Source organism: Hakea prostrata, unplaced genomic scaffold, assembly GCF_041222555.1.
Source record: "Hakea prostrata isolate BN-2017 unplaced genomic scaffold, UWA_Hpros_2 contig_11, whole genome shotgun sequence".
NCBI classification, from domain to species: Eukaryota; Viridiplantae; Streptophyta; class Magnoliopsida; order Proteales; family Proteaceae; genus Hakea; species Hakea prostrata.
In genome coordinates, this window is record NW_028291130.1 from 20,710 (window position 1) to 33,808 (window position 13,099).

General features: G+C 43.3%; 1 protein-coding gene and 1 long non-coding RNA gene across 2 annotated transcripts; both read right to left on the minus strand.

Moving 5' to 3' along the window:
- Positions 1-355: 355 nt before the first annotated feature.
- On the minus strand, positions 356-4,031 carry LOC148999402 (uncharacterized). Its single transcript, XM_089141172.1, has 2 exons — positions 2,552-4,031; positions 356-2,287 (listed from the first exon to the last, which is right to left on the minus strand). The coding sequence occupies exons 1-2, from the start codon at positions 4,029-4,031 to the stop codon at positions 933-935; spliced, it is 2,835 nt and encodes a 944-aa protein (XP_088997298.1). The 3' UTR covers positions 356-932.
- A 3,969-nt stretch (positions 4,032-8,000) lies between these two features.
- LOC148999403 (uncharacterized) lies at positions 8,001-9,302 on the minus strand. The gene is made up of 3 exons (XR_016170942.1): positions 8,630-9,302; positions 8,203-8,489; positions 8,001-8,078 (listed from the first exon to the last, which is right to left on the minus strand). It is a non-coding gene; the product is annotated as an uncharacterized LOC148999403 (long non-coding RNA).
- Between the last annotated feature and the right edge of the window lie 3,797 nt (positions 9,303-13,099).

Below are 13,099 nucleotides of genomic sequence, written 5' to 3' on the forward strand. Positions count from 1 at the left end.
GAAGGGATCGGGACCTCATTGAATGGCTCATTTGAGCTTGGCCTTTTCTCGTTTGTAGATTTCCTGAGGGTCCTCGTGGACGTAGAAGGGACCTCGTACAACGGGTTTACCTGTGTTTGTTGTGAGGTCTCCAAACTTTCCTGTTAGCTGAGAGGGTTTAGGGTGGATATGAGGGGAGTATATGTTGTTCATCTGGTTGTGCACTTCGTCATAGTCTTCATCGTTCTTATGATTTTGTGCTCAACCTGCAACTTTAGGGTTTTCATTCCAGGGTTTGACCTTTCAGGGTTTATCTTTTAGGTCTTGGGTTAGAGCACAAAATCATAAGAACGATGAAGACTATGACGAAGTGCACAACCAGATGAACAACATATACTCCCCTCATATCCACCCTAAACCCTAAACCCAGAGGGGTTTACTCGCACATATTTGCTAAAGACATGAACTTTTATTGATGAAAACAAGTTACAAGTGACTGAAAATGCTGAAAAGTTTACAAGAGACTTGTGCTCAGAGTAGATGATTTCGAATATGTCGAACCATTAGCTCTGAGGTGCTTATATAACCAAATGGGAAGGTGATCCGGGTGCGCTGCTGGGCCCCATCGTCGATCACGGTTTCCGATTGGATAAGCACAGGCTAAGGAGGTAGGCCACCGAAAGTCATGTGTGGGACTGACACATTGACTATGGTGACCCGCCGACGCAAAACAACAAAATAGGTAGGCCACCGAAAGGCAAGCGTGCTACTGACGCATTTGACTATGGTGACCTGCCGACACAAAACAACAAAATAGGTAGGCCATCGAAAGGCAAGCGTGCTACTGACGCATTTGACTATGGTGACCTGCCGACACAAAACAACAAAATAGGATCCTATGCTGACACGATTCGCCACTGTGAAGAGACGTTGTCCTGGGTCCACACGCTTCCTTACAGATTGCTTTCGGTGAGGATGGGCTGACGAAGATGCTTAGGGGGTCCATGCCCGGAGTTTCGGAGTGAGGCGGGACAGGAAGTCCAGGGCTTCCACGGTATTGGCTTCGCCTGCGGTGAGGTTTTCCCGTAAGTCTGCTTCGAAGCTGTAGAGTTCGTTCCTGAGTTTCTCCAATTCTGGCAATTTTTGGTTGGCCTCAGGATCTTGATTCTGGATACGGGAGCATTGTACCACTTTTGATGCTTGAATACGGCTGACCGTATTGAGTGCTTTCGTAACTTCCAGGGAGGTTTTGAGCAACCTGGACAGGCTTTCCATGAGCTCATTCTCAGCGCTGCATTCCACTTTAAACATCTCTGTTTTAACTCGGTCATGGTAGACCTGGCTGGGAGTATGGGCTCTTGCATCCATTCCAGTGCAATATTGGTCCCATAGTGGGCATTCGAGTGGGCGGACCTGCTCATATAGGAGTTGGTGCTCAAGTTCACCGAATGGGACTCCATCAGTAGAGTCGACTCCTTCTGAACTGTTACCGCTAGACATGCCTGTAAGACGATCCGGGAGAGTTTGTCCGCAAGAGAGTTCTTGGAACCTTCAATATGTTCAAAGGTGATTACAACACCGGTTCCTGTGATGTAATCAACGAATTGTAACCACCGTAACCTGGACGGTTTGTGTGTAGATGTTTTGCCAAAGAAGCTGACGATAGCTTGGCAATCTGTGCGAAGAACGAGTTCCCTTTTGTCCAGATAGTGGATTTTGAATGCTTCCAAGGAATTTATAGCCGCAGCTATTTCTGCATCAATAGTTGCCTTGATGATTGGAAATTTTCCACTAGCATAGGCAGCTATTTTTTCACTATTCCTTGGGTCATGCCGCTGTGGCTTCCATTTGAGGACTCCTCCCCAACCTTCCATGCACCCGTCACTTTCGATGAGTACGAAGCATTGTTCAGGGGGAACCTCGAGGTCAGGCAGGGTCTGAACAATCTGCTTGACTTTCTTGACAAGCTCCCAATCTGAGCTTTTCATTCGTTTGTCTCCATTAGGGCTGGTCTTCTGATACAACGGGCCAAGCAAGATGCCTAGCCGTGGCACATGGGTGCGGATATAATTGAGTGTGCCTAGCCAAGACCGTAGACCTTTCTTTTCCTTTAGGGACGCGTCAGATGCCTCCAAAATGGCCTTAATGATATGAGGCTGTGTCCGCATCTTCCCTTTTCCAATGTGTACGCCAATAAAATCTATTTCTTGTACAGCAAGTTTCATTTTTGTCGGGCTCAGGATGAGGCCTTCCCGCTGACAGATGTCAAGAATTTGCTTGAGGTGCTGGTAATGAGCTTCCTCGGTATCTGAGAATACCAAGATATCATCAATGTAAACAGCTGTAAATGATTCCACACCTTTGAATGCTTGATCCATTTTTCTTTGGAATATTGCTGGTGCATTCTTTAGCCCGAATGGCATAACTAGCCATTCATATAACTTATTAGCTGCAAGAAACGCTGTCCATTCGATGGATGATTCTTCCATGGCAATTTGATGAAAACCAGATTTAAGATCAAATTTGGAATAAATCCTAGCATGACTGATTTTCTTGAGCAGGGTACTGATACCTGGTAGGGAGTACTGGTCCTTATGAGTATTGTCATTAAGGGTACGGTAATTGAATACCATCCGCTCCTTTCCACGGATTTCCTTCCCTTGGGCATCCACTGATGTGCCTGATGATACGATCATGGCCATGGTCCTATGTCGACTGTGGTTTTCACGAATTACTCCCTGCTTGAGTAACTGACCGGTTATCCTTCTGAAGGCTTCCTCCATTGCTGGGCTGACGTGTTTGAGTGGTTTGTCCTGGATTGTCAGATCAGGATTGATAATTTCTAGCTTGCACTTGAGTTTATTTCGGCCCCAGTGTCTCATTGGATCCTCACCAATGATTTGCATCTCTTTCAACTTTTGCAATATGGGCACTAATTTGGCTTTGAAAGATGGGCTGGACTCGCCAATGCTGAAATGGGCTTCAGCTTGTAAGGCACTGTATTCCTCATAATCCATTTCTAATTCAGGAATAGCATAGTTAGCCTTTGAAACCTCTGTAGTGATGGTAGTAACATTCTTGTAGAATGTTACTTGGTTACCTTCAAAACGAACTCCACCAAACATTGAGCGGATGAAGTTGCATCCGAGTAGGAGCTGAGTTGCGGGTTGCATGGGGACCACGAAGATTAATGGTATTCGGTAGCTTGCTTCTCCTACAACCATGTAACCTGAGGTTCGGACCTTTCCTTGGGCTTCAGTCCTACTGCCGACCCCATTGATCTGTACTTTGTAAGTCAGATTTTCTGTTAGTTCCTGGGGGATGGCTGTTGTGTTCACGCAACAAGTCTGACATCCTGTGTCAACAATAGCCATAATGGTAACTGATTGTCCATTAATATGGAATCTGACGGGGAGTTGGTAGAGCTGGGAGACATTCTGACTTCGTCTCATGGAGACTTGTTCTTCCTGGGCCTTTAAGGCATCATGTGTTGCTACTCCACAGGTTAAATCTTCTTCTTCTGTTGATGATGCTGACAGGACTTGTGCTTGTAGCTGGGCCTTCATCTGTAATTCATGGGCCCTTAGATGTGCTATCTGGGCCTTGAGTTGCTCATTTTCTCTTTGGAGCCTTTTTAATTCGGCTTGGGCCTCTAGCTGGTAGGCGTCCCGTTCATAGCCAAATTCTATTTCCAGAGCTTCCTTTTCCCTTTGTATTTGGGCCTGGGCCTGCTGTCTTGTTTTAGCATGGGCTTCCTTCTCCGCTTTGAGTTCTTCTTCTAGTGGACCGAGCCTTTCCATGGCGTCCATCATCTGGGCTATCTTTCGCCTTGTTTCTTCCCTTTCTTGAGCGCGGCTTTTGTTGGGCCCAACGGGTTCTTGTTGAGGAGTAGTGGACCAGAAGGAACTGGCTATGCCGAGCTCAGTTCTGCTACATATGGAGCAGACCGTGAAATCGCAAAGCTCACAAGTGGCCGGAGTCGCTCGTATCTTGTTACTCTTCTGGCAGATCTTACGAAAACGTCTGCAGTGCCCGGATTCCTTGATTTTCATCCCAATGGTGGTCACGGGATTTGAACTCTTGTGATGGTTCGTACCTTGCTTGTCCAACGTGGTCCGTCGAGATTGGGCATGATAGTGGTAGTAACCACAAAAGCCGAGTGCTCTCGATACGGCATGTCCAAGCTTGCGAGGACATCGGTGCTTTCTTCATCTCCTGAAGTTAGACTACAGATGCCATCTGAATCGGGTTCTCCTTGATCAACGGAGACCATATCCCAATCTTTTGGCGGATTTGACTGATCAAGGTATTCGATTCGGTTGAGATGCACTTTGGTGGTTGCTCTTGGGCGGTCTCGGGCGAAATGCCCGGGTTCACCACAAGTGTAACATTTACACTTTTTGTGTGCCTGAGTTTTGGTATCCTTTTGCTTAAAGATGCGCACATGGGATTTGTGTGGCTTACCTTTATAGGTCCGTGCCTTTCTCAGACTATACCGTGCCTTTGGTTTCTCCCCCTAGTAGCCTGGTACTTGGTATTTTGGCACAGAAAGAGAGATCCTTCACCGCCGCTGAAGCGCCACTTGCTTGCGAGAGATCGAGCAAGTATTTATAGGTGAAGTAAATGCGGGGTAGGACCCCAATTGTGAGTCCAGGATATTTCGCTTCGAATGCGGCCTTTATATCTGCTGAAAATGGTGCCGGCATTTTGCGAAAAAGTTTCTCTGAGAGCTCAGGGCCAAGATACATACGTCCTGACCTTGCTGACAAGACCTTGTATGTATTTAGGTAGGTAAAGATATCTTTCATATCCGTGCATGTTAGACGCTCTAAATCTCCATACGCCCTGTTCTGCTCTTCGGTACTTCCTGCGGCTGCTACTTCATACGTGATGATTCTACGTATCTGAGAAGTAATATTTCTTGTATTTGCCGCTCCTTCAAGTACTGCTTCAAATTCCGTAGGATAAGCTAACTGCCATTGTTCCCATGTCTTTCTTTCATCTGGACCTAAGAGCCCAATGACTGCAGTTAGTCTTTCCAGATTGTCTTCCCATTGCCGTGTGTTGAGAAATGCGATGGCTGCTGATTCCCATGCTGAAATGGCATTCTCATATTGGCCAATGTCTTCGGGAAGGACTAGTAGATAGCCACTAGGCGCATGGGCGGGTGGCAAGGGTATGACCTGTTGTTGATGCACATACCCTGGATTCTGCCTGACTCGGCCATGATGCCCATAGCCTTGTGGATGTTGTGTACCAGTTAGGTCAACATGAATGGTTGACTGACTTGTTGCCGGTGGATATCCTGGGAGGCCAGTTACTGGTTGGTTTCCTGGGTTGTACGCAGAGTGCCCTGAAGTGGAGGCACCCGTAGAGAGTGCCTGACTTTCTGTAGTACCTACTTGTGTCTCAAGTTGTGCAATAAGGCGGTCAAGTTCTGCTTCGCCAAGTTGCAAGTTCTCATGGTCTTCTGCGGTCCAGGTCATTAACGCAGGGACTTCCTCCGTATGCTGTGACTCAGTCTCAGGGTCATTTTCCAAGGCAAGTGCTTCTGCCTGGGTAATGAGGTTATCCCAATAGGAATCGGGCATGGTCAGTGTATAGGCTGATTGTAGAAACTCAGCAGGCTGAGGTGGTGACGAAACTCTGGACTTCCTGTCCCGCCTCACTCCGAAACTCCGGGCATGGACCCCCTAAGCATCTTCGTCAGCCCATCCTCACCGAAAGCAATCTGTAAGGAAGCGTGTGGACCCAGGACAACGTCTCTTCACAGTGGCGAATCGTGTCAGCATAGGATCCTATTTTGTTGTTTTGTGTCGGCAGGTCACCATAGTCAAATGCGTCAGTAGCACGCTTGCCTTTCGATGGCCTACCTATTTTGTTGTTTTGTGTCGGCAGGTCACCATAGTCAAATGCGTCAGTAGCACGCTTGCCTTTCGGTGGCCTACCTATTTTGTTGTTTTGCGTCGGCGGGTCACCATAGTCAATGTGTCAGTCCCACACATGACTTTCGGTGGCCTACCTCCTTAGCCTGTGCTTATCCAATCGGAAACCGTGATCGACGATGGGGCCCAGCAGCGCACCCGGATCACCTTCCCATTTGGTTATATAAGCACCTCAGAGCTAATGGTTCGACATATTCGAAATCATCTACTCTGAGCACAAGTCTCTTGTAAACTTTTCAGCATTTTCAGTCACTTGTAACTTGTTTTCATCAATAAAAGTTCATGTCTTTAGCAAATATGTGCGAGTAAACCCCTCTGGGTTTAGGGTTTAGGGTGGATATGAGGGGAGTATATGTTGTTCATCTGGTTGTGCACTTCGTCATAGTCTTCATCGTTCTTATGATTTTGTGCTCAACCTGCAACTTTAGGGTTTTCATTCCAGGGTTGTGTGTATGACCGCGTGAGTCTGCACAGTAGAGCCGCTATCAAGGATTATTACAGTCTGAAAGACCAACTGATCCAGCACAGAGAAGACACCACTGTACAATTCCAAAGGTTACAGAAAGACCTACGTGCAGTACGAAGTGCCATAGAGCATCACCATCCTTTGCCCTCAGCAGAGGTACAGCAGTTGATTTCAGCTGCCACTCAGCAAACTGCCCAATCACAGGTACAACAAGAAACCCTGCAACTAGTCAAGTTGCTAAGACATCAGCTGCAGGAGGCTGAGCAGCACCTGACTGAGGTAAAACACCTCCTAATTGGAATCAAGCGTCTCATCCAAACAGGTGAGGGTGCATGACAGAACCCTCCTACCTCATTGCAAGAGGAAAAGAATCCTACAAAGAGGCCCTTACTGCAACTGAAGGAGTTAGTAAGCCTGCCAGAGGTTTTCACACTCCTGCCCTCTCAGCTACCTCTCAAGCCCTTACTCAAGAAGTCATTCGACAGCAGAATACACTTCTGTATCTGCTCGTTGATATTCAGGAACAATTAGCCATCCTTGCTGATAAGGTCACTAGCCTTGAAGTTAGCGTCAAACGCCTAAGCTTTGCGGGTGATCTTGAACAGTCCATCAAGGAGCTAACAGGAAAGTTTGGAGACCTCACAACAAACACAGGTAAACCCGTTGTAGGAAGAGAGGGGTGCAGGGTTTAGGTAGGGACGGGGGAACGTTGTTCACGCAAAGGGGTCTTCCAGTATAATAAGGGATAGGTACCTCAGAGATTCCAGGTGCTTGCTGGGACAGGGTGGGGTTTAAGCGTCCTTCTTACCGCAAATACTTCCTCCCAAGGGCTCACCTGGCCGACACGGAGATCTTTTCTTCTTTAAGTAACAAGGTTCCTTAAACGTTGGCTCTGATACCAGAAAGTAACCCAAGACCTAAAAGATAAACCCTGAAAGGTCAAACCCTGGAATGAAAACCCTAAAGTTGCAGGTTGAGCACAAAATCATAAGAACGATGAAGACTATGACGAAGTGCACAACCAGATGAACAACATATACTCCCCTCATATCCACCCTAAACCCTAAACCCTCATATCCACCCTAAACCCTAAACCCTAAACCCTAAACCCTAAACCCTAAACCCTAAACCCTAAACCCTAAACCTAAACCCTAAAACCCTAAAACCCTAAAACCCTAAAACCCTAAAACCCTAAAACCCTAAAACCCTAAAACCCTAAAACCCTAAAACCCTAAAACCCTAAAACCCTAAAACCCTAAAACCCTAAAACCCTAAAACCCTAAACCCTAAACCCTAAACCCTAAACCCTAAACCCTAAACCCTAAACCCTAAACCCTAAAACCCTAAAACCCTAAAACCCTAAAACCCTAAAACCCTAAAACCCTAAAACCCTAAAACCCTAAAACCCTAAAACCCTAAAACCCTAAAACCCTAAAACCCTAAAACCCTAAAACCCTAAAACCCTAAACCCCTAAACCCCTAAAACCCTAAAACCCTAAACCCTAAACCCCTAAAACCCTAAAACCCTAAACCCTAAACCCCTAAAACCCAAACCCAAACCCTAAAACCCTAACGCCCCCTCACACCCCAACACCGCCGGCGGCAGCCGCCGGATGCCGGAACCGCAACCCAAGACCCAAAAACCCTCAAAGTCTTGGTTATCAACTCTATTTTTACTCTGAGAACACCTGAAACAAGCAAAATAAACAAGTTACAGAGAAAATTGATAAACAGTTTAAAAGTTATCATAACAAACAAGATGAACAATACTACTGCAAGGATAAGGAGAAGAAACACCAGATGTTATTTCACCTGTGCACTGTTCTCGGTCCTGTGTTTCTTAAAAGTAACGAATCAGAAACTAAATCGCCCTTGGTGCGGCTTCTGAAATCGACGGCGAAATTGGTGGCGGTGTTGGTGTCGTAGTCAGCAGGTAAGGAAGGCAAGAATGGTGAAGTGGACCAACATGGCGCAGATTTCTATTGAAGAATGGCGGTGGTGTTGTCGAATGGTGCAACCTTGAGCACTGTTGTAAGCACGAGCCGCCGTGTAGTCACCATGAATCATCCTTTCTACCACCTTCTTCCCAAATCCGAAACCTGAAAAACAAGAAGAAACCCACCATTCATTCCAGTTGCTTAGTCACCATGAATAATCTTTGGGGTGTTCTGGTGATTACACAAATCATGATCAAAAATCAATTCTATACAAACCCTAGAATAGAAAAAACACAACCCACCCACAGAGTACTCCGAAGAAAACTCCATCAGCGACCAACTTTCGCTTTTTACTCCTCTGAGACGCCATGCTTGCGGAATCGAAAAAACAACCCATACCATAAAATCGCACGCACGGTTTCAGACAACAGAAACACCAACAAGTCGACGAAGACAACTCACTTGAAAAAGGAATCCTCATCTTTCTCACGACATCATAGTTGCCTTCAGGAGCCATAACGCTTGCTGGTTCTCTCAAATCTCAATATCTGAATTCGCGTCTACAATTATTCGTAATCAGTGGCCGAAGACGAGCAAAGGAAAACCACGGAGCACACTCACTCACGGAACCGCACTTCAGATTTTTCAGATCGAATCGTCGAACTCCACCACATAGCATGGACGAAGGAACGAACGCACAACCATTCTAGCGAGAAAACAGACTCATCGATATAACAAAAAATTTATGGAGAAATGTAACAAATACCGAATGTCTGTCTTTCCAGCCGTTAAACTAAAGAGACGTAGAGAAGCTTGTTGTCCTCTTCTCTTCACTCTGCACCACGCACCAGGAACAGCTGCACCAACAAGTCGACGAAGAAGTAAAGAACGAGAAACTGAGCAAGTGCAGCACGAAGACTCTCTGTTCTCCATCTCTGTCCTCTCATTCTTCGAAGCGGCGCGAGGTGAGAATTGAGATGAGTTTAGGGTTTAAAGGCGATTTTGCTTCAGTCGTTCAGCGAACCGTCCGATTTACTACAAATAAATCGTGGCCGTTGGTCTACATATGTGTGATTTAAGTGAGTTATGTGATTTACCCGACCGGTTTTCTGATTACGAACCGAATAAACTCAAAAAGCCATTTAGTGTTTTCACCAAACTTGTTCGTCTCCAAGACTTTGTTTTTACATGCTTAATTAATGAAAACGTCATACTGTCGACATTTTTAAAAAGTACTAAACATTAGGCCCAAAAAACCAACTAGGGAAAGCATGGGTCATTCATCTACAATTTGTAGGTAACTTTGACACTACTTTTCTGCGATGAGAATTGATACAAAAAGTGCCTTCATGCAAGCATGTGATAGGAACAGTTTCTTTAAAAAAAATCATTTCATTTCCTTTAAAAATGTAACCAAATGAAATCACATAAGAAAAGAAAAATAAGTACCTTACACAGGTATTTCTCCTTTTTAACTCACACATAACACATCGAGATTAGAGAGTATGTTTGGTTGCAGTGTAAGAGGGGATTGTAATTGGAATAAAGTGAGATTAATTTTACCAAACTGTTTGGTTTAATTTAAGATTAATGCAATTTTTTAAAAAAATCTATAAATGATAGCATTCCATGACACAAGGAGCGTATTGCATTAAAAACATCACATTCTTGTCGGTAGGCCTACACTTCCCGTACGTATTGATGATTGCATTGCTAATGTGCACAGTCAAATCCGTTCGCTCCTGTAACACGACAGATGGCCTTGTCCAGCTTTTGTAATTTCAAACTTTTAAAATGCAATATGGAGAAGCAAATTGATTTACTTTTGGCTATCAAGGCTCTCATTCAAGATGGAGAGTCAAAGACATGAGAAATTATGTGTTTGATTTACTTGTATTTTTGACAACTAAATTAAAATTACATTCTCATTTTGAAATGTGAAAATTATTCTGGCATCCAAACACCTAAATTACTTTCCTTTTCTCTCTCTATATATATACCCACACTATACAACAACAATTTGCATTTCTCAAAACGCTTAATCCAGCAATTCTCACCCCATCTTCGTTGATTTGGCTTCTGGCCTTCGACACTCTTCTATGACTTTAGAAGAGTCTTGGAGTTGAGTTTGATGCCATCCAATAAGTCATTACATTCACAACCAATTCTATGTCCTTTAAAATCTCTGCTCCTACGATCCTTGAATCCATGCCAAAAGTATTCCCTACTTCTTTGGCAACTGTTTCCCATGGTGTTCCCACTGTTAGATTTGCCACAGGCTCACCTACACGATTTACCGCGTCTGCCATTGCTGGGGGCACATTCGGGAGAACCTGCAAATTGGATTCAAAGAGATTAATTTTGTATAAAAAGAATTGTAACATACATGAATGAAAACATATTTAAGAACCTTGTTCAAAATGTCACTGATCATATACCACTGATAATCTAACATACACTAGTGGCTATAGTATTAACCTGTTGCAGTGGAATCCCATGATCTCCAGGTAACATACGGATTGAGATATCGAGTAGTGAACTAATGGCAGAATTCATTTTTCTTTTTACATTTTAATATTAATTAATTTTTACATTTTAAAGAATTAATTTTTACATTTTATTGCCCAATTGGAAATTTGACCCCACACTGATGGAGTTTTATATCTGATCCAACACACGAAAAAAAAGCTGGTAAAATTGTTAGACCAAGACGAGATTTTAGTATAGCGGTTAGAATTCAATTATATATACCATAAAGATTTAGGTTTATATTTTATCATTGTAGGGTTAGTCGGTTGTTGATCTCACAGTGGAGATATTATGGGTTGGATTCTGTTTGATAGTATATTATGTAATATTTCTATTCCGAATATAAAAAAATCGTATATTTTGAAACTAAATAAATAAATAAAAGAAGAAAATTTCAGTAAAAATTTTCCCTAAGCCACCTCATACCCTAAGCCACCTCATACCCTAAGCCACTTCATACCCTAAGCCACACTAAAACACTCTATCCATAGATAAATTGTGGATCCTCTACTGAGAGAATCTGTCTGTTGTCCTCTTATTAGGCTGCTTATTCAGCTAGGGGTTCAGACACTTTAGCCTTTTGATGCAGTTCCATATTCTACCATTGAGGAATACTTCTGCCCAATTTTTATTTATACTTTCTTAGTTTTTTTTTGTCATTACCTACTTAAAAGGGACCAGCCAAACATTCGCCTAATCTGTTATTTTGCATTACGAGTGCCATCTCTGGCTTTAAAAAGTTCAATGGACTGGAGATACCCAGGGGCTATATTATCTTAAAATAAGCACTTGAGGTGGAATTGGCATCATCTCCTATACAGAGGTCTTCTTATTCCTTTGGCATTTTATATCAAGTTATTCTATTTGGAGTCCCCATACATGCCTAATTCCCCCCTCCCCCAGTTATCACGCATAAAAGTATTTCCGGAAGAAAGCGAGGTAATGTTCGACTTACTGGCAGTCAACAAGGAATCAAATGTAGTAGGATAACCGTTACCTCCGAGGTCGCTGATTAGTTTACCGTCTACAAAAATCACCATTCTCGAGCAATGAATTATTTACTATGACAAAAATATTTCCACAAGATGATTTGTCTTCATCTTGTCTTCTTTGATTACTCACTAAATTGCTTAATATGATTCTTGAAGGTAGTAGATATAATTAATGGCTCACGAGAAGATGCCCGGCCTGCAGTTTTGGTCCAACACCCATTGGTCATTATGGTCAGTTTTCAACACATAATTTGCTTATTGTTATTTATAGTTATGTTTGAGCATTGACTAAATCTTTTGTTAATGTTTTCTTCTTGAAATAAGTCCACTGATATAACTGCATTGATACTAGTCCTTATTTTCTACATAACTACTTTGCTTTTTATTATTTTGTTGAATAATTGTTAACCCGTGTCCTTCAAGTCAACTGGAAGCGATGCCTTTATTCTTGCAAAAAGTTGTTGGTCGAGAGACAACCTTTGGTAATTGGATCTTTAATAGGTCCTGCTCAATCTGCTTGTCTCAGTATGGAAATTGAAAACCTTCTGCTTAAATACCAGTGGCCCGTGGACTATTAACATGGTAAGTCACTTAGCACAAAGCTTTCGGAATACTTGGCAACCTCATTATTCCCTTGATTTAAATTTAATGTCACCAAATATCGATGCCTAGTTCTTGAAAAAATTGATCTTAAAATTATATCTGGCCCAATTGATGAGAAGATTATTTGTTATTGAGGTCTAAATAGTTCAGGGCTAATAGTTGAATAACAAATCAACCCAAAAGAAAATGGTAGTAATTGAAAATGAATTAGGAAATTAGAGTTTTGTGAGGTTTGAGATTGTCAAGTTCTCATGTCTCCAAGCTCCTACAATTCTTACAAGAAATTTGTATATGTTTCCCGAAATCACTTCCTCCAGTAGCAATTGACGAAGCCTCTAGCTTTCTACATTGGGCACTACAGAACAAAATAATTGTGTCAACTATAGAAGAGAAAGAATCAAAGTTAAACCAGATAATGATGTATTGAACTATCCCCACCAAACCATAGTTCCGTCTTTCTCATTATTAACCCTGCTCTCGCTGTTCCTCGACTTCTGAACCAACCACTCCCTATTTTGGCTCTTCCAAAGCTTTGTCCTTGGGTTGTCCTCAATCTGATACTGTCATGGTACAAGAAACGGAGTCCGGATCAGCGAACCGACGTGGAGCACAAAGTGCTCCCCTGACGCTTCCTGACCACAAACATTA